Source organism: Solanum dulcamara, chromosome 12, assembly GCF_947179165.1.
Source record: "Solanum dulcamara chromosome 12, daSolDulc1.2, whole genome shotgun sequence".
Taxonomy (NCBI): domain Eukaryota; kingdom Viridiplantae; phylum Streptophyta; class Magnoliopsida; order Solanales; family Solanaceae; genus Solanum; species Solanum dulcamara.
In genome coordinates this window covers 5,122,765-5,147,172 of record NC_077248.1, presented here as the reverse complement: position 1 = coordinate 5,147,172, position 24,408 = coordinate 5,122,765, and the positions used below count along the sequence as shown (strand labels likewise).

The following is a 24,408-nucleotide window of genomic DNA, read 5'->3' as shown; positions in this document are numbered from 1 at the left end:
ACTTTTGTAATGATAAAGGGTATATGTGAGTCAATTTTATAATGATAGATGTGGATCATTTTTATAATGAATGATATATCATCTCTAAATAACAAAGTTGAGGAGTATATTAGGCTTGCAAGTTGCAACTAGGTATGTTCGTCTTGTCATATGAATTTATTGATTGCGTAATCAAACCTTATTTTGATTTTCTCATGGTTAATCCTAAATATCATATTGCAGTTCCGTGAACTGATTTATATACGTTGGATTTTGCCTGTTGTGATTAGGATTAAGGACTGGACTAATAGAGAAACATACTAACCTGGACGAGGTTAATGGGCGATCAATAAAATCCAAGCTTAGGCTGGTGACTTTTATTGCATTTTGTGTTGTATTTGTTTGAATAAAGAAGAAAAATGTCAAAATTGCGAGCATTTGGTTGGTGGAAGTCAAAAAAGAAGGCTAATTGTCATCACATAATTTGTTAAATATGGTGGCATAAATGTGTTCATAAGAACCAACCATGCCTCTAAATTGCTTATAAATAGGCTTCTCCACCATGAACACAACATCATCAAAAATTCAATTCTTTGTATACTAGAGGAGAGGTTTAGAGATATTTTTATCTTGAAGATCTCCTTGGAAATAATATTTTGGGAATTGGAGTGTGTGAAAAAAAATATTGTGTATTATATGGTTGTAACAATTTTTCATATAGTGAATATTTTTCTGGGTGGTCCGTGGATTTTTCCGCATTGAATTTCCACGTTAAATCTTGTGTTGTTGTTATTGTCTTTAAATTTCTCTGTTACTATTTTCCGCTTGAAGGTGGTCCGGAAGGAATGAGAATTAGTCGGTGCTTTTTTCCAACAAGTGGCATCAGAGCCTTAGGTGTAGAATAATTCTTTTGAAATTTTAGTATGTTTTGTTGTTGCAACTTTGTTTGATCTTCCACATCAGTAAAAATTTCTCTATTAGAATTATTATTTTCAAGCAGAAGTTTTGTCCTGGTGGAATAACAAGTGAAGTCTAATTCTGGTGGAGTTTGCTATTCTGGTGGAGCTGCTTTGCGGTACTTGTATATTTGGTAATAGTGGGAATAAGTAGAATCTAAAGAGGTTCGGGCTAAGGAAAAACTTGGTGCTTAAGTGTATCCGTTGTGATCCACCTCTCTTTCCTGAGAACTAATTTAGTGGATATTTTTTATTGCTATTGTCCATTTATTAGTACTAATAAGCAAGATGGGGACAAAATTTGAGATTGAGAAATTTGATGGGAGAATTAATTTTGGCTTGTGGCAAGTGCAAGTCAAGGATGTGTTAATCCAATCTAAATTACACAAGGTGTTGAAAGGGAGACCAACCAGCAGAAAAGATGACAAGGGTTCAGAAAAATCTGAAAGCAGCGGAGACTCAAAAAATCCAAAATTAGTGATGAAGAATGGAAAGAGCTAGACATGAAAGCGCCAAGTCAGATTCGCTTGCGTTTAGCTAAAAATATTCTTGCTAATGTGATTGAATTGTCTACAACACAGGAGTTGTGGGAGAAACTTGAAGAATTGTACAAAATCGAAAGTATTTCAAATAGGCTATATTTGAAGAAATAATTTCATAAATAGCAAATGGATGAAGGTATAACTATTTCTGATAATCTAAGCGTCTTGAATGAGATTGTTTCTGAATTGAAATCTACTGGAGTGAAAATTGATGATGAAGCCAAGACACTTCGATTCATCTGGTCTCTTCCATCTTCCTATAAGCACATGCAATCCATTTTAATGTATGAAAAGGAAATTGTGATTTTCTCGGAAATGACGAGCAAATTGATTTCTGAGGAAAAAAGATTGAAGAATGGAGAGGAAAAATCTCAAAAAAATTAAGCACTTGTTGTTAAAGAAAAATAGAAGCAAAATAAAAGCTCAAAAGAGAAGGTCGTTTGTTGGGATTGTGGTCAACCGGGATATATTAAGAGTAAATGTCCAAATAATAAGGCTAGTTCAACTGGAAGCTCCAAAGAAAATGCTATCAATGTTGTCTCCCTAGAAGATGGGGATGATATTCTTTTGTAAGAAAGATGAAAATCTAATGGCATCTGCGTACAATAGACCCTTGTGGTCAGGCCCTTCCCCGGACCCCGCGCATAGCGGGAGCTTTAGTGCACCGGGCTGCCCTTTTTATGAAAATCTAATGGCATGAATGCTACCTTTAGAATTGCCATGGAAGATGATGCTTAATTGGTAGTTGGTCCACAAGTTTGCACATGGGTATTGGTTGATAGGTGATGCAAGGTGTGTGGTGGAAAAAATATCGATGGCTAATGAATTCTCAAGAAATCAACAAGAGGGTTGCACCATAAGTTATTAGCAAGTTTTTCGACATGAGCCGAAATTGAAATTCTTGAAATTGGGAAGTAATTTCAAGTGAAAATTCTTGAATTAGTTTTTTAATCTTAGTGGATGTACTCTTTATGGTCGGGGTATGATAATTCTTGATATTAGAATTATGATTGTCGGTAGCAGATAATGAGAAGGTTGCAGCTGCGCATGGTTGGCCGAGTTTAGAATCACGTGAAGAACTGATTCTGTTATGTGTAGTTGGACAGCTGCAAAAGCCAACGAGTTATATTTTTCTTCATTTTCAAAGGTGAAGATTTGTTGTATTTGTTTCAATAAAGAAGAAAAATATCAAAATTGTGGGCATTTCGTTGGTGGAAGTCAAGAAAGAAGGCTAATTATTTTCATATATTTTGTCAAATATGGTGGCATAAATGTGTTCATAAGCATCAACCATGCTTCTAAATTGCCTAGAAATAGGCATCTCCACCATGAACACAACATCACCAAAAATTCATTTTTTTGTATACTATAGGAGAGGTTTAGAGCTAATTCTCTTAAAGATCTCCTTGGAAATAGTATTTTAGGAATTGAGTGTGTGAGAGAAATATTGTATATTATATGGTTGTAACAATTTTTTATATAATGAATATATTTTTGGGTGGTCCGTGGTTTCCACGTTAAATCTTGTGTTATTGTTATTTTCTTTAAATTTCTCTGTTATTGTTTTCAGCTTGAAGGTGATCCGGAAGGGACGAGAATTAGTGGTCGATCCAAATGATTGAGCCTATGTCATAATCTATGATAGAGGGGCTTGCGTTGGCGTGCCCCTACCAATATTAATGTTAAAGAGTCCATTAATAAATTGATCCAAGAGTTTGTTGTTATGAATTTTCCTGCAAATAGAATTTTGAATAGACTACGAGTCTAGGGGTGTTAAACGAGTGGGTTGAATTTGAGTATGACTAAAAGTGTTAAATGAGCGGAGTTAAATTTGGGATAGTTGAGATAATAAATGGGAGGAAAGATCCCATTAATAAATTGGTCCAAGTGTTTGTTGGTGTGAATTTCCCTCCAAATAGAATATGATTAGGAATATTAAATGGGCAAATTGGGTTGAATTTTGGCCTATCAAATAAGCTGATTCTTTTTAAATTTTATGACAAATCAAATTACGTAATGAAAATTAAATAAGTATGATATGTATCTCAAAAATAGATTTAAACATAAGAAATTTGTGTCAAGTGCCAATTATTGGATACCAATTTACAACATTTTCTTATCATTTTACTTTATGAATAGTGATCGCAATTGTTCTAAGTATGTCTGTTATCATGTCAAATAAATAGTAGGGTAAAGCAAAGAAACAAGTTTTGTGTAAATTTATCAGATTTTGACAATATTAGTGAGGCATTGAGAATTTTGAACTAACATAAATGTACAAGCATAGCCGCTTTTCAAAAAGAAAAATCAAAGGTCATATCTACTTGACACAGTCATAACATATAGCTCGAAACCATAGGCGCTGCATGGAATTAAAATTTTAACTTTATAGGTTATAAATTTTAGAATAACGATATCAGATACTGGTAATGGAGTTTTAAAATTATTTTTTGTTTATATTTGGTGAGTTTGTTAACACAAAATTATGATTTGAATTACGGGTGTCAAATGGGCGGATTAAGTTGAAATTGAGAATATTAAAATGGATTGAAATAAAAATTTGGTTGGGTCATAACCCGCCCAAATTTACTTTGGGCTCAAATGAGTTGGGCTCAATTGGGCTAAAATTAGGGTTGAGTCATGACCCTCCCAATTTGACCCTCTTAATCTAAATAATTTTAACATATTATTATTTACCTTGTATAACCACAATTTGAATTTCAACTAAAGAAAATAAAAATAAAAATTTACAAATTGATAGATTAATCCTAAAAGATATAAAATAGATAGTAATTCATATCTTTAATATGAGAACATATATTATAACAATGCAAATAAAGAAACTTAAAATTGGAGATTAAGTTGGACTCGAAAATTCTTTTAAAATGGGTTAAAACTTGAATGGGTTGAGATTGAACCCAATACAAATTATCTTGAGCCCAACCATTAAAAGTTTAGACGGATTGAATAGATTACTTATATTTGAGCTCATTTTGACACTCCTAATTTAAATTAAAGTTATTGGATTCAATCGATTCCGACGTAGACTTCTAACTCTTGCCTTGCTCAGGACCCGGAACTGTCATAGTTTATTCAATACACATTTGAATTACAGTATTTTTAATTACTAATTAGACCTTATCTTCAGCTCTTTTGCCACGTTAGCGTCCATTCATTCCAGGGATTAAGGTTATCAAATCACCAAGTTCAAAAGGGTAATTAGGACAAAAATAATTTAGCTGTTAAAATAAAGATGATTTTTGGATGGTCAAATAATTTTAGATATTTAATGTAACTTTCTAGAATTGTGTAGAGTTACTTGTTGTATCTAAGAAATGTGTAAATGTTCTAGAGAATGAGATATATGTAGTCAATTATAGAATAATCTAGAATAGTATCTAGGATAACCATCTTAAGAAAATATCAAGCTATAGAAGATAAAGTTCACTAGATTTTTCTTTGTAGATGTATCTAGAAGAATTTCTAGAACCATCCATGAACAACTATAAATATGGGTGCTCTCGTACATTTTTAATAACAACAAAAAATTAAAGCATTACAAAGAGGCTTTTTTATCTTCCACCTTATCTCCACAGCTTTGGGCGACCGCGGGGCATGACTGACGTACCCGGGCGATAAAGAAGCCTCTGCCGGGGACTTCCACGAAATGAAAACGTCTTATTTTCTAACCAAGTTTTCCTTTCCAAAATACATATTCTCCTTTCTAACTTCCTCTTTTTTAATTGAATCTTCAGATCTTACTTAACGATCTTGAACTAGCAAAAGATTTCCCCAATTATACTTTTTCTTGTGCTATTTCTCTAAATTAGGTGCCCACGGAATAAACAATGCCAAGTTATAAATAAGAGCTTCCATCACATAATTTATTGCAAAACCAAATAAGTCACCAAAAAAAGAAGTAAGAGATAGATGGAATGGGAATGGAGCTATCTGTTTTTTTCTTCAATCATCTTGTTATCAGTTTTCGTTCTATTTTTTTCTCAGAAAACGACTACTAAATGTTCTTACAAATTACCTCCAGGACCACCTGGATTACCAATTTTTGGTAACATGTTTGAACTAGGAACAGAGCCATACAAAAATATGTCAGTTCTAAAACAGAAATATGGCCCTGTTTTATGGTTAAAACTTGGCACCTCAACAAACATTATGGTTGTTCAAACAGCTCAGGCTGCTGCAGAACTATTCAAGAATCATGATACTTCCTTCGCAGATCGACCAATAATCGATGTAAATTCAGCACACAATTTCTATCAAGGGTCTTTGGCTATAGGCCGATATAGCCCCTTTTGGCGGTTTCAAAGGCGGATATGTACTGTGGAAATGTTTGTACACAAAAAGATCAATGAAACAGTGCCAGTAAGGCGAAAATGTGTGGATAATATGTTAAAATGGATAGAGAAAGCAGCGAATTCTGCTGAAAAAGGAAGTGGGATTGAGGTAACGCGTTTTGTGTTCCTAGCATCGTTTAATATGCTAGGGAATTTAATTCTGTCGAAAGACTTGGCTGATCCAGAATCCAAGGAGGCCTCAGATTTCTTCAGTGCCATGAAGGGAATCATGGAGTGGACAGGTATTACTAATATTTCTGATATATTTCCATTTCTTAGAAAGTTCGATTTACAAAATTTGAGGAAGAAGATGACGCGAGACATGGGGAAGGCCATGGAAATCGCGTCTATGTTTCTCAAGGAACGCGAGGAAGAACGAAAGAAAGGTACAGAGAAGGGGAAAGATTTCTTGGATGTGTTGCTTGAATTTGAAGGCACTGGAAAAGATGAACCAGCTAAATTATCAGAACACGAGATCAAAGTATTAATAGTGGTAAGTTTTTTTAAATCTCTGAACTTCTCTTTTCAGCATTAGTTTGCATTTCAACCAGTGCTATTTGGTGCCTAAAACTCTGTTCTGCTTAGGCAATAATTCTTAGCTTCCACTTCAATTATGCTACTAGTTTAAGTTTTATCGTCTCTTTTATTTGGCTTCTTTTAAAAGGTTAAATTTTGCTCTTGTATAATACTTAAACTCGTCTTTGATATGTATGAAAAACAGGAAATGTTTTTAGCTGGCTCAGAGACGACGAGCAGCAGCGTAGAATGGGCACTAACAGAGCTTTTGCGCCATCCACAAGCAATGGCCAATGTGAAAACAGAGATATCAAAAGTCGTAGGACCAAACAGCAAGTTTGAAGAAAGTGACATCGAAAAGCTTCCTTATATGCAAGCTGTAATCAAAGAATCGCTTCGTTTACATCCTCCTCTACCTTTCTTGATCCCAAGAGAGACAATTCAAGACACCAAGTTCATGGGATACGACATACCAAAAGGCACTCAAGTCCTCGTAAATGCCTGGGAAATTGGAAGAGACCCTGAATGTTGGGACGACCCTATGAATTTCAAACCTGAGAGGTTTCTTGGGTCGAAAATAGACGTGAAGGGTCAGCATTATGAGCTAATTCCATTTGGTGCTGGACGGAGGATGTGCGTTGGCTTGCCTTTAGGCCATCGCATGATGCATTTCGCTCTTGGATCGTTGCTTCAAGAATTCGAATGGGAGCTTCCTGATGGTGTCTCCCCCAAATCAATTAATATGGATGAAAGCATGGGAATAACAGCCAGAAAACGCGACTCTTTGAAAGTCATACCAAAAAAGGCTTAACTACTTATCGTATAGTTATTAAATGCATATTTTTCTTCGTAATACTAAGTATTTGTAGTGTTTGTCAAATAAGACTATAATTTGGAGAAATTGATATATGAATGTCCATCCGAATTTATGAATCTTTACAAGGAGATGGAGCAACTTGTGAGTATCTGTTAAGACTTTTTTATTATTTAAAGTGGGATTTAATTAATATTAATATAGAATTCATAGTTTATAGTTAATGAAGAAGAAATCGTATCTATTGAATTGATAAAGTCTTATTTTTTTATGAATTAATCCTCTCTCCATTAATTAGGTTACCACATATTTTCTCTATAATTCTAGCGAGACTATGGTTAAAATAAGGAGATATAAATTAATTTTTTAATTAACGCTTTTGCTTTTCTATGTGATAATATCTTTCATGTCAATATGTTATTATTTATAATTTTTATTTATGTAAAATTATCATGTTCAACTTGTTGATTATGGTAACAACCGTGATTATAAATAAATTTGTGACTAAGGCATGACGGTACATTCTATTTTCTCGCAATTTCTATTCTAATCAAATGACTAAAGGCCTCTATTGATCAAGATATGTCGCCAAACTATGATCAAGAGCTTCGCCTTTTGAAGCGCCAGTTACATAGGGCAACTTGGCCACATCGAGTCAGGAAAAAATTAAATACATCTTGAAATGCTGTTGAAGAATGAAGGGACTTTCTCGAACACAAAATAAATAATTGAGAGATAGATATTCATGTTTTTGTCATTTTCCTTCTAGAAGAACTCCAAGTGCATTCCGTTCCTGGTTATTCTGTAGTTGGATCCTCCAGAACCATAAGAATTTTTAGTTTGAAAGTTCCAACTCAGCACCTTTTGAGTGCATTACATGCAAGCAAAAATCTGCTTCCCTTTTAATTCTGTCACACCATAAATATATGTTGATTAAAATTTCCCAAATAAGTCCAAACACATTGAATTCATGGTCTCACCATGAATTTTGTGGACATAATTTATCATTGCCATGATATTATTGATACACAATTATAGCTGGAGACCCCAGCCACTGAGGAGCCAATATTTAAATTTTATTGATTTTATTTTTAAGATAATAATATTAGAAATTAGCAATTGGATTCTGATTTTTTTTTTATACATGTTTAATGAATTTCTCAATGAACAAAGCCGTACACATAATTAAAAATAACAAAAATGTGTTTTCGCTTCAAATATTCATAAAAATCAAAAACTTTAAATTTTATTCATGACCGAACATAATTTTTCAACTTTCAAACATCATTTTTCCTTTTGAAAATAAAACTACTGTTTTCAAATTTTACCATAAAATATGATCCAAACGCCCACTAAGAACCCGTTTGGATGGGCTTAAAAAAGTAACTTTTATGTATGAAGTGCTTTTAGAAGTTTAAAGTGCTGAAAGTTATTTTTATAAATAAGCAGTTGAGTGTTTGGATAAAAGTGCTTAAATGAGGAAAATTATGTGAATTTTTGGGTTAAAAGAATAAAAATGGTAGTTTGAGAATTTAGTTAAAATATAAGGGATATAAAAGTAATTTTCATGGTCAAAGAAAATGACTTTAAGCACTTAACAAAAAAAAAGTTAGGAATCCTAACTTTTCATTTTTGACTGACTTTAAGAACTTTCTGGCTTAAAGTTAGCATTAGGCAAACACGTCCAAAAGCTGAAAAGGGGCTTTAATTTGATTTTGACCAACTTAAAGCCAATCCAAACGGGCTCTAAATTTATGTTTATGTAGACTTGTTCTTGTCATTTTCCTTCTAGAAGAACTCCAAGTGTATTATATGCAAGCAAAATCTGCTTCCCTTTTAATTTTGTCACACCCATAAATATATGTTCATCAAAATTGCCAAATTAGTCCAAACACATTGAATTCATGGTCCCACCATGAAATTGAATACTTCTAAAATTAAAAAATCAGCCGAAAAAAATTAAATTTTCATCGATAGGTAAAAATTTTGATAGCCAATCAACAGAACTATAACTAAGCTTATTACTCTCTTTGTCTATTTTTATTTATTTGCTATACTAAAAATAGATGCTTAACAATACTTGTCTAATTTGTATAATCAAGAGATAGTTCTAATTTAATTTCTAATTTACCCTTATCATTAATTAATAGTCACTTTCTATTAAATTTTTTAAGACATTGTATTTATCACTCCCTCCGTCCAACAATATTTGTCCACTATTGACTTTGCACAATTCTTAAGAAACTATAAATAAAAGGGTAATTTTCCATATCATTATTTGAATATAATAAATACAATATCTTGAAAAATGTAATAAAAAATGACTACTAATTAATGATAAGGGTAAATCAGGAACTAAGTTAAACTTATCTCTTGATTTCATAAATTGAATAAGTATTGTAGGACATCAAAGATAGACAGAGGGAATATATTCAAAATGTGATATGATAAAATTACCCTTTTATTTAAAGTTTCTTAAGAATTGTGCAAAATCAATAGTGGATAAGTATTGTTGACGGAGAGAATATATAAAGATAGGTTGAATACTTTTCCCGATTCTTTTATTATTTACCTCTCCTAATTTTTGCTATGGCCGATCTCTTACACCTTCTTACTAACATATTCACACACTCTTCTTCACATATTCAAATTATATCAATCTTGTTTCTCTCCTCTTATTCACCTTTACCTGATGTAATTTCACCAAATTCTCGATCTCCCCTTTGAAAATTACATATATAGTGTAATCATCTCTACATCTAATTTTCGATTAAACAAGTAATTATTTGACCAAATAAATAAATTAAATAAATCAAACTATATAATTATACTAATAACATTTAAATTCAATTTCCCTCAGTCCTTTCAAATATGCCCTTAGTGATCTCAATTAGTCGGCCACGAATAACAAAATATCACTTGCAACAAAAGCACGTTTTGTGGACATAATTTATCATTGCCCATTGCCATGATATTATTGAGGCATAATTATAGCTCGAGACCCCAGCCGGTGAGCGGAGCCAAAATTTAAACTGTATAGATTTTCAATGTAAACATAAAGTAACAAAAATGTAAATATAGAGTTTGAACTAAAATTATTAGGTTCGATTAAATTTGTATACCGGCTTCTAGCTCAAGATCGAGACTGGATTGTCATTGTTTATCCGTTACATAAATCTTAACAATCTTTTCCTATCTAATACAAATACTTGTCTCTTCACTACGTCAGGGACCACTCCTTCAACAATTATAGCTATCAAATTACCAAGTTTAGAAGGATAACAATGACAAGAAATAATTTAGGTGTGCACTGAATAAACGATACTTAAGTTAAAAGGGTTACGAGGCAATCACAAGAAATGTAACATCATATATAATTTATTGCAAACCAAAAAAAAAAGGAAGTAAGAGAGAAATGGAATGGGAATGGAGCTATCTGTTTTTTTCTTCAATCATCTTGTTACCACCTGGATTACCAATTTTTGGTAACATGTTTGAACTAGGAACAGAGCCATACAAAAATATGTCAGTTCTAAAACAGAAATATGGCCCTGTTTTATGGTTAAAACTTGGTACTTCAACCAAAATTATGGTTGTTCAAACAGCTCAGGATGATGCTGAGTTATTTAAGAACCATGATATTTCCTTTGCGGATCGATTCATTACAACAACAACAACAACCCAGTGAAATCCCACATCGTGGGGTCTGGGGAGGGTAGAGTGTACGCAGACCTGACTCCTACCAATGTAGGATGGCTGTTTCCGAAAGACGCTTGGCTCAATAAAAGCATAGAAAAAGGTCAGACAAGATTATTAGAGTAAATAAGTAGATGACGAAAATGGTCCAAACAATAGTATAATCAAAGCACAAAAAACAGTAGATATTATTATTAGATAATAACATAAATACCATAAATAACATACATCAGAGTACAAGGAATCATAGTGCGTTAATACGCCTACGAATAAGGGTGAATAAAACCACTATGTACTAGCCTTCTATCCTAATGTGTGTCCTCCACACCCTCCTATCTAGGGTCATGTCCTCGGTAAGTCGTAAATGCGGATCGATTATGTAAATTTAGCGCACAATTACTATCAAGGGTATTTGGCTTTAGCCCCATATGGCTCATTTTGGCGGTTTCAAAGGCGGATATGTACTGTTGAAATGTTTGTACACAAAAAGATCAGTGAAACAGTGCCACTAAGGCGAAAATGTGTGGATAATATGTTAATGTAGATAGAGAAAGCAGCGAATTATGCTGAAAAAGGAAGTGGGATTGAAGTAACGCGGTTTGTATTCCCAGCATCGTTTAATATGGTAGGGAATTTCTTGGACTTCTTGCTTGAATTTGAGGGCACTGGAAAAGATGAACCAGCTAAATCATCAGGACATGAGATCAAAGTAGTAATACTGGTACGTTTTTAAAGTCTCTGAACTTCTGTTTTCAGCAGTAATGATTTTTTCAGTTAGTTGTATTTGAAACAGAAAACTCTGTTCTGCTTAGACAATATAACAACAGAGCTTCACTTTCGATTAACCCCTCAACTTTTGATAATTGTTTAAAATTACTGTAACACCCGACAATTTCTAAGTTAAGACCCGAACTATTCTTTGTCCATATATAGACTCGTACCGGATGATTCCTAGTTGTTTTGTGTGTTAAGGTTCATTACCAAGTGTAGGAAGTTGTTTAGAGTCGTAAGCTACCTCAAACACCAAGCTAAGTTCAAAACATTTCTATCGGCTAAGTTTTCATATGAGTTCATACATGGGTCAAACTTTAAACGAAAATATTCCTCTTATTATGAAGAGTTAGGTGATCCACGACTTATCAATATGTATGCAACGACAGTAAATGTTTTTAGCCGGTTCTGAGACGACTAGCAGCAGCGTAGAATGGGCATCCAGCATCAATGGCCAAAGTGAAAACAGAGATATCAAAAGTATCCGGACCAAACAGCAAATTTGAAGGAAGTGACATCGAAAATCTTCCTTATATGCAAGCTGTAATCAAAGAATCACTTCGTCCACATCCTCTTCTCCCTTTCTTGATCCCAAGAGAGAAAATTCAAGACACCAAGTTCATGGGATACGACGTACCAAAAGGCACTCAAGTCCTCGTAAATGCCTGGGAGATTGGAAGAGATCCTGAATGTTGGGACGACCCTATGAGTTTCAAGCCTGAGAGGTTTCTTGGGTCGAGAATAGACGTGAAGGTTCAGCATTATGGGCTAATTCCATTTGGTGCTGGACGGAGGATGTGTGTTGGCTTGCCTTTAGGCTATCGAATGATTCATTTCGCTCTAGGATCGTTGCTTCACGAATTCAACTGGCAGCTTCCTGATGGTGTCTCTCCCAAATCTATTAATATGGATGAAAGCATGGGAATAACAGCCAGAAAACACGACTCTTTGAAAGTCATATCAAAAAAGGCTTGACCACTTTTAGCTTATCTTGATATTAGTTGTTACATATCATTTCGTTATGTAATGTAATGTGTTATATTATATTGTATTATTTTAATAAATATAATGTTTGGATAGATTATATCGCTTTCCGCCAGGTTACATAAAATAGGTAACAACCATCGACACAAGCTGTCATCGTAGCATATTAAAGCATCACGCAACGTCTTCAAGCGAGAAAATATATAAGCACAAGTAAACAACTATGTTCATATTTCATACTTTTCTCTAAAATCCAAATTTCCATTTGACAATACTTTTTGATTTCAAATCATGTTTCCATAAAGATATTCCGGGATGAGCAACAGATAGTTGTTGCTCAAGAGAAGCCGTCTCAATATCACATAGTGAAGACATGCTTAAATGAAGCCTGTAGTAATCATACATTTCAATATCACAAAGTGAAGACATGCTCAAATGAAGCCAGTTCAATATCAACTACGTGAAGAATGTGTTCTTTTTATAGGTACAACTTTCTGAAGTTGGAGTTTCCTCACTGCTATTCCTATCCTCTCTTTCATGTCCATCTCGTTGTGTTAACTCTGTGTTCAAAATATGTAAATTGGAAGCAGGAAAATACGTTACTCCCTCCGTCCTAATTGGCTAATTTATATGATGTAGTTTGACTTAGCACAAAATTTAAGAAAGGAACACTCCTTGAAACTTGCGGTATACAATAAGTCATAGATATTTGTGTGGCTGTATATCGTGTCATTAAGGGTAAAATAGATATTTTAAAGTTAAAAGTAGTTACTAAATATAGAAATAGTCATTTTTTTGGATTGACTAGAAATGAAAGTGTGTCGTATAAATTGAGACAGAGAGATTTCTAGTATATAAGTTCCGAGCTACTTGTGTTTGCTTAAGGAATTTAAACCTCTCATAATTGCCCAAGGTTAGGATCAGTTCCTCCTAGGACAGAACAGAGCACTATTTTATAATATTGGCGATCTAATTTGCAACATTTCAGTGAACTCAACAACATGAGCAGATCACACGACACTTACTTTGTATTGAAAACTATGCAGAAATGAGGGGAGAAAGTTTTGCAGATTTTGGTGTTTTTGGTGTCTTTAAAATTGAGGCCAAGCCTCTAAATTTATAGTCAGTTGAGGGTAGTGTGAACTGTGAACAGGTGCTTCGAAAACGTCACAACTTGTTCAATGTGAAAAGGTGCCTATGCCTTTATGAGAAAGTCACAACCTAAACATGAACATGTGTTGTTCAAATTTACATCCTTTCTCCTGATATCTTTTTCGGGAAAACAACTCTTCATTTCCCATTCACACCACATTAACCCAACACTTATAGTGACACTGTCAGGGAACTCACAATCAAATTCATGAAGCAATGTGTCCAAAAGAAGGTGCACACATCCTTCTGCTAGCACCAAATTGTATTAACTCAAAGCATTGCCCTATGAAATCAATCTTTGAATCAAGAAACCTCTCGGGCTTGAACGCCAAAGGTGGAAGTCCCAAAATTCAGCCTCTTCCAATCGCCCATTCATCGACAAAAACTTTATGTAAGAGCCTACTTTTAATCACAAAACAGAGGCATATTTCTGTTTTAGACCTGTCATTCTTTTCTACAGCTTGTTTCAAAGTTAAAACATGTTACCAAATATTGGTCTTTGTTAGGACCGAGAACTCGGGTAATGCGGAATTTAGCCAAATAATGTTATAATGACAATAGCAAAGACAATAGTAAGTTGATAATAATAAAAGTAAAAACAAATAAAGAATATACAAATTTTACGTGGTTCGGTCGGTGTGACCTAGTCCACAGGCAGAGAGGAGGATTTTACTATATCAACAAGAGTACAAAAGAGAGTACAAAATTAGAATAAATACTCTAATTAATCCCAAATACCCGAAAAGAATAACCTCATAGGATCACTCCAAAGAAAGGGCTCACACAAGTGTTTCCCAACACTAACTCTCTTACAAAACAACTCTTAATGAAAATACAAAAAAAGAAAGCAATGAAATGTTTTCATATGCTTCAAGGTGTGTTTCAACTAATGACCAACTTTCCTATTTATAGTGAAAAAATGGATTGCTTGATGTCAATGTATGATATCATTTGAAGATACAAAAAATTCAACATCTTAGTGTGAATATATCAAATATTGTGGCTACCAAATCTTTGACATTTTTGGTTGTCAAATGTGAACCTTATCAAGTATACCAAATCTTTGACAAATATGATTGCCAAATTTTAACATTTGTGGCTTACAAATCTTTGACAAACAAAGGCATTACAGTCTTCCTGGAGGTAATTTGTAGGAAAATTAAGTAGCCTTCTCTTAGAAAATAATAGGATGAAAGCTGGTAACATGATGTTGTAGAAAAAAAAACAGATAGCTTCATTCACATTCAAAGAATTGGCAAGCAGCGTGAAGCTTCTGCAGCTCAGAATTCACAGCAAGAGCTTTAGTGCACCGTTTGAAACATAAAAATAGTTGGAAATACAAAGTCAGATAAAGACATATTTTTCGAAACAAGGAATGAAATTTCAACATAACACAGAGGCAGTCATTTAAATAACTATTCTCAAACCGTGTAGAGTATCAAATGCTACCTAGGATTCTTCATCCTTAGACTCTACCTTCATGAGATCAATGAACGATTTTCCAATAAATTGTCTTCTAGTAAAAGCCTCCATAGATTTTCCTAAGCGATCTCTTCGGAAAATTGGAGGATTATCTGGTCCAACGAGGCTGCGTGCAGGTCCCAATTCACAGTCCATTTTAAAGGTATAGAATGTTGCAAGAGATAGCCTCTCTTTGTCTGAGTTTACAATTGCTCTGTGCTCAATACTTCTGTAAACACCATTGCTCAATATCTGCACGCCAACTCAAATAATACATGCAAAACAATATTATAGAAATTAGAAAATTATCTCCGTCATACAAAAATAAGATTTTATAGCATCTAGCTAACTTGCATGTAAATGGAATACTACTATTCATTCATCTATTTGATCCACTTGTCTTGAGTTAAATCTAATTTCAATAACCTCCAATTTGTTCTAAGAGAACAAGTTTAACCTAATTGGCCTGGCGGAGCCAGAAAATTCGTTAAGGGGTGTCAAAATATAAAGTAAAAAACTAAATGTTGCTAGAAGGGGTAGAACACACAACCTCAAGCACCTTTTGCAACCCCTCAACTTATGTTAAGAGGTACCAATACTTATATATATATTTATTAAACCAAATTTAGACCTATATATACAATGTAATTTTCTGATAGAGCCTCGGGCAAGGGTAGCTCCGCCCATGGCCATATAATGTAACAGCAACAACAACAAAAACGATCTAGTGTAATCTATAGCTGGAATCTAGGAAGGGTAGTGTGTACGTAGATCTTACCCTTGCTTTGTGAAAGTAGAGAGGTTATTTGTAATTGACATAGTGGAGAAAAGGAAACAATAACAATAACCGAAACAAACGAAACATTATGTAATAATAAAATCAAAAAATAAGATAGCTGATTAGCATTGTACAGTGCAAAATTCCCTAAATTTCTTCACAAGAAGGAAATTCTCAATTATACATTTACCTCCATCATATCGCCAATATTCACAGTCAAAGCATTTGGGAGTGGCTTTACTGGCACCCAGATATCGTCTTTTCGGATTTGGAGACCTTCAGTTTCATTCAAGTGGACAAGGATAGTGAGTGCATCAGTATCAGAATGAGGGGTTACGCCAAATGTTCTGTCTGGTTCAGGGCATGGAGGATAATAATTCATCCTTATTATCTGCACACCATCACTGTATAGATCACCCATTTCCTTTTCATCCATCCTTAAAGTCTTTGCCAATTTACACAGGATGCTTATTGCTAGGCTATTGAATAGTTTGCTTTGTTCTTCCAAGGTGTCCCTGCATTGTATTTAATGTGTCTGAATGATTAATATTTATATCAAAGTTTTAATATTATTAAGATGTCAATTGATGAAGAATATATTAGAAAGCAACCTCTCTATCTAAGTAGGGGTACGATCTGCATTCTCTATACATTATGTTATATTTGTGTTTCGATGATTTAACAAACTATAGGACCTGGTAGAGGGATTTGGTCCCATGATTAACGCATGTTCAGGACAAGAAAATGGAGTACAGCTATAAAGCTGCAAAAGCAGCAGAAGTTGGTGGGCACTGCTTTCGTGTTTGATGATTCAACAAACTATGAAATCCGGTAGAGGGACCCAATCCCATATGTAATAACTGTCCAGGACTAGAAATTGGAGTACAGTTGTAAAGCTGTAAAAGTTGCAGAGGTTGGTGGGCATTGCAACAGAGGTGCATATTCGTGTTTTGAGGTATCGACAAACCATGAAATCTGATAGACGGACCTGGTCCCATGAACGTGGAATGTCAACGGCATAATGGTTACCAGCTGTAAAAGTTCTCACTGCTTGCTGTGGTTGGTAAAACATAGCAGAGGACAGCAGACCTGCTGTCACGCCCTGAGAGGATACCCTAGGCGTGGCCGACACTCAGAAGCCATTGTTGGCTCCCAAGCGAACCACTTGGCCTGATCACACATTCATTGATTCAGCGGAAGACTTAGTTTAAGAGAAAAACAAATCTTAGTGGGCTAACTCAATCATCAATCTCCATCATTCAAATCAAAAACATAGTTTGAAAGAAAACTAATCAAGAGTTAAAGACATCAAAATAAATCCATCACTATCTAGTCTATGAAGCCTTTATCTCTACTACCTAAATGGTGTCAATGACAAGTTCATGATAACTCAAAAAAACTACTCATAAGCAATGGAAAGAATGAATATGATCCCTCCGAAGGCAAGGAGGTCTCACCACTATCAGAAAAAAATAGATCTTCAACAAAGCGCCTGTTGATGATATCTAACACCTTTCCTTGCATCATAAAATGATGCAGACCCAAATGGACGTCAGTACGTGGAATATACGAGTACGTAATATGGCAGAATGAAATAACAATACATCAAAGGTACTCAAGATAGAATGAAACTCACCCAACTTAGTATGATATATAAGTATAAAATATAACAATGCTTTAAGAAGGACTCAGTAATATGCAACTTGTTCAAAACATGTCATATACTTTCATGCACAATCTAAGAGTCTCTCTTAACCGACAATAATCCCACTACCTATAAGTAGGAGATGTACAACGAACCGATGTCGTTGCCACGTCCGTCCAATACTTGCCAAGGTAAAGGACAAATCTACCAATCTGGATCCACTAATTAATCAAGTCCTATCTATTTAGGATAATGAAATAGGGAAACATTCGACTTTAACGGTTCAATCCTCTCCTACGCTAGATACGTAGTTATTGAATTTTACTATCACTCAATTCGGTGCTCGATACTACTCCCAAAACTCTATATGCTCATGCAACTTAAATAATTCGGTTCAATCAAAACTTTCGACTAGTCTCATTGGACTTCCATTGAAACTCAATCTCATTTCAATCATTATGCTTTTTCAAATCAACTCAATCCAATCCACTCCTTGAGATTAAATGCTCAACTCTTTTAAATCTCTTTAAAACAAGCAATTTTGACTCAAAATAATGCATAGCGAAATCAAGATCGAACGGTTAAAAATCCTAAAGACTCTTTCAATTCAACTCAGGTTTGACTCATTCTCAACTCATCAAGTTCTTTTAGAAATATATTTTTGAAAATCAATCACATTTCATTAAAACTTTGTCTCAAAACCATCATTTATGCCCAAGATATCCATGTTCAAAATAATGAAAAAAATCAACTTATGTGAAAACATCAAACTCTTGTACAATCAATACTCAAAATCAAATATAATCTTCAATTAGGGTTCATGTGAATGAAGACATGAACATGCATCCAAATCAAATACTCAACCCATGAGTAACATCAATACGTATTTTAAATGTGTACAAGGAACCCAAAAGATAATAGATAACTCAATAATTCAATTCTAGGAACTCGAAAACTCCAACTCAACTCAACTTGAATCAATAAAGATGAAGGGGCATGTGGACGAACTCGGTCCAACGTTGTGTTAGTCTTACATACCTGAATCTTAGGATTTATTGGATAAAAGTGTTGGGTTTGGAACCTTGTAGCTTGAAGTTGAGAAACCAATCTATGGAATTGTGAAGGAGATCTTGAACTTGGAGTCTTTATATCTCCCAATATTGGAGAACTCCCGTTCTTGAAGTTCTTGATTTTGGGAGAAGGAGAATTTGTGATTTTGAGAGTATCTCTACGTATAAGAATATTATTAGGTTGAAAGATAGAGAAAAATCACATTTTAATAAATCCCGTCGGCAATTTTGGCGAGCTGGGGGTCTCCTCGCCGAACCATTCAGCGAGTCACCAAAGGGTGTTTGAACTCGCCTAAAATAACAGTTTATGGAGGATTTAGGATCCATTCAGCGAGCAAAATCGGCTTGTCGCTGAACCATTCAGCGAGTCGCCAAATTGGCAGGTGAGCTCGCCGAATTGTCTTATCCGGATATGCTTCAGTAAAACAATCATAACTTTCTACTCCGAACTCCAACAAATACAATCTTGGTTGATTTAGAAAGAAGACTCAAAGACCTTTAAATTTATAGGTCATGGTCCACCCAATTTATTATATTCTAGGAAATATGATCATTTGAAGTTGACCCTTATACGAACTCATTTGAAAACTTAGCCGATAGAAATTCTTTGGACTTGACTTGATTTTAGGGATCCCTTATGACCCTAAATAACCTCTAATACCCTTAAAATACTTAGGAATTTATCCTAACTCATATATAAAATTACAAGTCATTCAGTTCGAGTCTACACACATATGTAGAATGATTCGAGTCTGGGCAAAAATAATTTGGGGTGTTACATCTGCTCAGCCAATCAGAATGCACAAGGTTGTTTTATCCATACTTTAATACCCATCCATGTCCAAGAAACAACTAAGCTTTTGCAAATCAAGTTTATACACAAAACAAAAGCCAATCTTCAAGGAAAAACATTATCCATACTCAACAGGGACCTAATTCAACATTGTAGCATCTTTATTTGGGTTTTGAATTTTGTATCTTTTGTTCTAACATTGTAAGATCAGTTCTTAGCTATAAAGGACCTTGATCATTTCATATTACACTCCTTGTCATCGAGTTCATAGCTAAAGTTAGCTTTGAAGGGTGTGTTTGAAGTCTATGTCAACTAGAGGTAGTTAGTGTAGTGAGCAATAAAGTTATTACTTAGTTTCTGAGGCATGGCTAGAGTTAGCTTGCTCGGAGTGTTGAAATTCTATATCAACTAGAGTTAGTTGGGGTAGTGGGCAATAGAGGTATTGCTTAGGCTCAAGTCTGGTAATAGAGTTGTTACAAGGTGTAAGGGATCAAGAGGTCGAGGTATAGGTTGCAAGAGTATGTAATACGAAGCCTTGCTCTTAATTTTAGTGAAGTTGGTTGTGAAACCCTGTGGAACAGGTTGTGGTGTTTCCTCCTTTGAGCAAGGAGGTTTTCCACGTAAAAATTGTGTGTCATTTTACCTACTCCACATAACTTGAGCATTCTGTTAACTGATTGTGTCAAGGGATTTGGTCTCTTGATTTGTGTGGTGAACAGATATATTTCATCACCTTCCCCAGACCCCACTTTATCTGTGGGATTACACTGAATATGCTATTGTTATTGAAGAATATAACGAAAAACAACCTCTCTACCTAGGTAGGGGTAAGACTGTATACTTTACCCCTCTGCAGACTCCACTCTACCTAGGTAAAAATAAGATCTGTGTATAATTTACTCTTGTCATGCCGAGGCCAAGCCGAGCGACGACGACAACGGCGCGAGGGGCACCCTCTACTTAAATCTTTAAAAGCTTAAGGAAGTGTTTCTTAATATAAGAACAAAACTTTTCATCTCTTCTAACAATGAGGGAGAAATGACTTTTTATTTTCCTTTCACTTGGTTCCCCCACATTTCCCTATTTTCATTTCTCAATTTACACCTTACTTACACCCAACAAATAGGAATAAAGATTTGCATTGAAGAATATCTAAAAAGAAGGCATTTCACCACTTTTACCTAAGTGAGGCAGGAAGCTTAGGAAATAAGTAAGGTTTTCTCAAACTGACAGGGAGAGTGGTCATGTAAAACAAGTCAGACCAGACTAACTTTTGTTCTTCAGAAAAAACCATGTCATGACCGAATCCTTCAATATTCCCTTTTTGGTGCTCAAACTTCTTCTTCTCTTCCAATGGTAGATCGAAAAATGCTCGGATTTCTGACTTCAGTTTCTCCATGAACGATGAACTCACACCATGATTCACTACCTGCAAGAGATCGACAAACGTGTGTTTAGCAATGGTGAATTCATGTACTAAAAATGGGATATAATATTATTTGTTGGCATTGGCGAATCTAGTGCATCCGATTTGAAATTGAAATAATCCCATGGTGAATTTTGAATCTCCGTGAAACCACCAAGTCAAACCTCTAGTGTTATGTTTAGAGATTCAAAATTTATATATTTACACTAGATCCGCCCTTGTCTCATTGCTAAATGGTGCACTTTGGTTGAATGTTAAGTTATAATTTGGTGGTCACATAAATTGAGACAGAGACAGTATATATATATATATATATATATATACCTGGAAAAATCCCCATTCTTTGCAAGCAAAATGAAGCCTCTCAAGCTCTAAATCACCATCATGACCATCTCCAACATTTGAGAGCAGTTTTTCCATGTCAATAACTGGAAGTTGAGGCAATAACATGGAAGAATTATATGATATCTTTTCTATATCATCATAAACATATCGCGGTGGAACACTTGCTAGTTGTCGTTTTGCCAGTTCTTGAACGCTAGGAGCTTTCAAATTTGAACCACCAAGATTTCTTGCTTCTTCCATTGATGGAACTTTTTTTTCGAGCTTCACTTTTTTTTTTTCAGCATTCACTTTATTATGTAGGCAATCAAAATGGGCCAATATTTTGTTACACGTGCTAATAATTTATAAATTTTAATAAAATACTGTACTATAAATATTATTCTAAAATTAATTTAAAAAGGGGAAATGGTCAAATATGCCCCTGAACTTGTCAAAAATGTTTAGATATACCCTCCGTTTGTAGTTTAGCTCACTTATGCCCTCGCCGTCTACATTTGGGCGCTTATATATCCCTTTCAGCGTTAGTTGCTTTGTTGGAAAATTTTCTTTACACATGACATTTATATTAACTAATAAATTCAGCCAATTCGATATATAAAATACCGACCCATGCCCTTATCGGACCCAAAAATACTTTTTAAATCCATTTTCATCAAAAGCCCTAAATGAGATCTTTATAAATTAATATAAGAAAAGACCCCATTTAGGGCTTTTGATGAAAATGGGTTTAAAAGGTATTTTTGGGTCGGATAAGGGCATGGGTCGGTTTTTATATATCCAAGTGGCTGAATTTATTAGTTAATATAAAGGAAAAATTACCTTTTTACACACCTTATATTATCATATTTACTAATATTCCCTACCATTTATAACAATCTCACAAATCCCTCTTTTTTTAACTCTCTCTCCATCTCATAGATACATCACATTTAACTTCTCTCAACTACCCTAAATTCACGCCTTATTTCAAGCCAAAGCCTCGACAGTTTTTTTTTTTTGAATTTCAGTCCAAGTATTACTCAATTTCAAGCTTCTAAGTAAGGTATATTCAAGTTTTTTCTTCTCGGGCATATCAGTTCAATCTCACCTCCTTAGATTTCCATTGATTTCTTCTTTAATTTTTTGTTGTTTTTACTCGTATTGTTCATTGATACATATGGAATCTGCTCCATCTTTTAATGTTGGTCTCACACAGTTGAATAAAAATCAATGAATTCTTATTTCACCGGGTTCTGATTCATCTTGAGAAGGTTACCACGATGTTAGATCCAAACATCGTAACGATCTAGTAGTTATGGGTAAATTACGTGCGAAATTGAAGTCGAAATCTCCAGTTCAACATGCACCCATAGACGAAGCAGACAAAAAGTTTGAAGGGGTTACAACACACCCTAATCTCCCAAAGGTATGATTAAGCCATGTTCTATTTTTTTTATTTTTAATTCTCGATTTTTCTGATATATTTCAATGTACGTTTCTTAATAGATCCCTTCCCACTCTTTGAGATTCGGCACTGCATATACGGCTAATTTTATTAATGATTTCAAATCATCAATAGGTGAAGAAGTTATACAGTTATTTAGGAAAACCATCTTTGGTCACTACCTAGATATGCCACAGTGTAATTGCACGTGATGACTCATCACGTGCAGGGTAACTACTTATCGTATAGTTATTAAATGCATATTTTTCTTCGTAATACTAAGTATTTGTAGTGTTTGTCAAATAAGACTATAATTTGGAGAAATTGATATATGAATGTCCATCCGAATTTATGAATCTTTACAAGGAGATGGAGCAACTTGTGAGTATCTGTTAAGACTTTTTTATTATTTAAAGTGGGATTTAATTAATATTAATATAGAATTCATAGTTTATAGTTAATGAAGAAGAAATCGTATCTATTGAATTGATTAAGTCTTATTTTTTTATGAATTAATCCTCTCTCCATTAATTAGGTTACCACATATTTTCTCGATAATTCTAGCGAGACTATGGTTAAAATAAGGAGATATAAATTAATTTTTTAATTAACGCTTTTGCTTTTCTATGTGATAATATCTTTCATGTCAATAGGTTATTATTTATAATTTTTATTTATGTAAAATTATCATGTTCAACTTGTTGATTATGATAACAACCGCGATTATAAATAAACTTGTGACTAAGGCATGACGGTACACTCTATTTAAAGGCCTCTATTGATCAAGATATATCGCCAAATTATGATCAAGAGCTTCGCCTTTTGAAGCGCCAGTTACATAGGGTGACTGGGCCAAATCAAGTCAGAAAAAAATTAAATACATCTTGAAATGCTGTCGAAGAATGGAGGAATCTTCTCGAACACAAAATAAATAATTGAGAGATAGATATACATGTTTTTGTCATTTTCCTTCTAGAAGAACTCCAAGTGCATTACGTGCAAGCAAACATTTGCTTCCCTTTTAATTCTGTCGCACCATAAATATGTGCTGACTAAAATTTCCCAAATAACTCCAAACACATTGAATTCATGGTCTCACCATGAATTTTGTGGACATAATTTATCATTGTCATTGTTGTGTATTGGATGTTGTTTTTCAGAGTGGGATCCATTTTAAAGTAGGCAAATTGCCTACTAGGTCTTTTTTTATATTATAATTGTTACTTTTTCCTCTTATATAAATGTCATCTTTGGCATTAAGAAGAACATACATATACACACAAAAATAAGAGATACTATTTTTTCTCTTGTGTTCTCTTGTCCTTTCTCTTACTCTCTTTTTTTTATTTTGTTAAGTTAGTGTATTTTATAACAATCATGATATTATTAAAGCAGAATTATAGTTAGAGACCCCAGTGGCTGAGCGGAGCCAATATTTAAATTTTATTGATTTTATTTTTAAGATAATAATATTAAAAATTAGCAACTGGATTCTGATTTTAATTTTTTATACATGTTTAATGAATTTCTCAATATAAATAACATGTTTGAACTAGGAACAAAGCCGTACACATAATTAAAAAAAACAAAAATATGTTTTCGCTCCAAATATTCATAAAAAGTCAAAAACTTTAAATTTTATTCATGACCAAACATAATTTTTCAACTTTCAAATGTCATTTTTTCCTTTAAAAATAAAACTATT

At 34.1% G+C, this 24,408-nt stretch overlaps 2 protein-coding genes and 1 pseudogene across 2 annotated transcripts; 2 read left to right on the top strand and 1 right to left on the bottom strand.

Moving 5' to 3' along the window:
- Positions 1-5,086: 5,086 nt before the first annotated feature.
- On the top strand, positions 5,087-7,379 carry LOC129876970 (cytochrome P450 76A2-like). Its single transcript, XM_055952443.1, has 2 exons — positions 5,087-6,322; positions 6,551-7,379. Exons 1-2 carry the CDS (start codon positions 5,408-5,410, stop codon positions 7,154-7,156), a joined length of 1,521 nt encoding a protein of 506 aa, XP_055808418.1. The 5' UTR covers positions 5,087-5,407; the 3' UTR covers positions 7,157-7,379.
- A 3,871-nt stretch (positions 7,380-11,250) lies between these two features.
- Positions 11,251-12,689, top strand: LOC129876969 (cytochrome P450 76A2-like; annotated as a pseudogene).
- A 2,253-nt stretch (positions 12,690-14,942) lies between these two features.
- On the bottom strand, positions 14,943-21,562 carry LOC129876558 (protein SRG1-like). Its single transcript, XM_055952016.1, has 4 exons — positions 21,260-21,562; positions 20,691-20,938; positions 16,192-16,516; positions 14,943-15,475 (listed from the first exon to the last, which is right to left on the bottom strand). Exons 1-4 carry the CDS (start codon positions 21,518-21,520, stop codon positions 15,212-15,214), a joined length of 1,098 nt encoding a protein of 365 aa, XP_055807991.1. The 5' UTR covers positions 21,521-21,562; the 3' UTR covers positions 14,943-15,211.
- Positions 21,563-24,408: the final 2,846 nt, after the last annotated feature.

What these genes read in the sequence shown, in the direction of transcription:
- LOC129876558 (XM_055952016.1), bottom strand. Translation starts at nt 21,520, where the DNA reads ATGGAAGAAGCAAGAAATCTTGGTGGTTCAAATTTGAAAGCTCCTAGC. An exon ending in AAGAATGGGGATTTTTCCAG is followed by an intron (nt 20,939 to 21,259) that starts GTATATATATAT and finishes GATCTCTTGCAG; the next exon opens with GTAGTGAATCATGGTGTGAG. An exon ending in ATATTGGCGATATGATGGAG is followed by an intron (nt 15,476 to 16,191) that starts GTAAATGTATAA and finishes GTTGGCGTGCAG; the next exon opens with ATATTGAGCAATGGTGTTTA.
- LOC129876970 (XM_055952443.1), top strand. Translation starts at nt 5,408, where the DNA reads ATGGAATGGGAATGGAGCTATCTGTTTTTTTCTTCAATCATCTTGTTA. An exon ending in AGATCAAAGTATTAATAGTG is followed by an intron (nt 6,323 to 6,550) that starts GTAAGTTTTTTT and finishes TATGAAAAACAG; the next exon opens with GAAATGTTTTTAGCTGGCTC.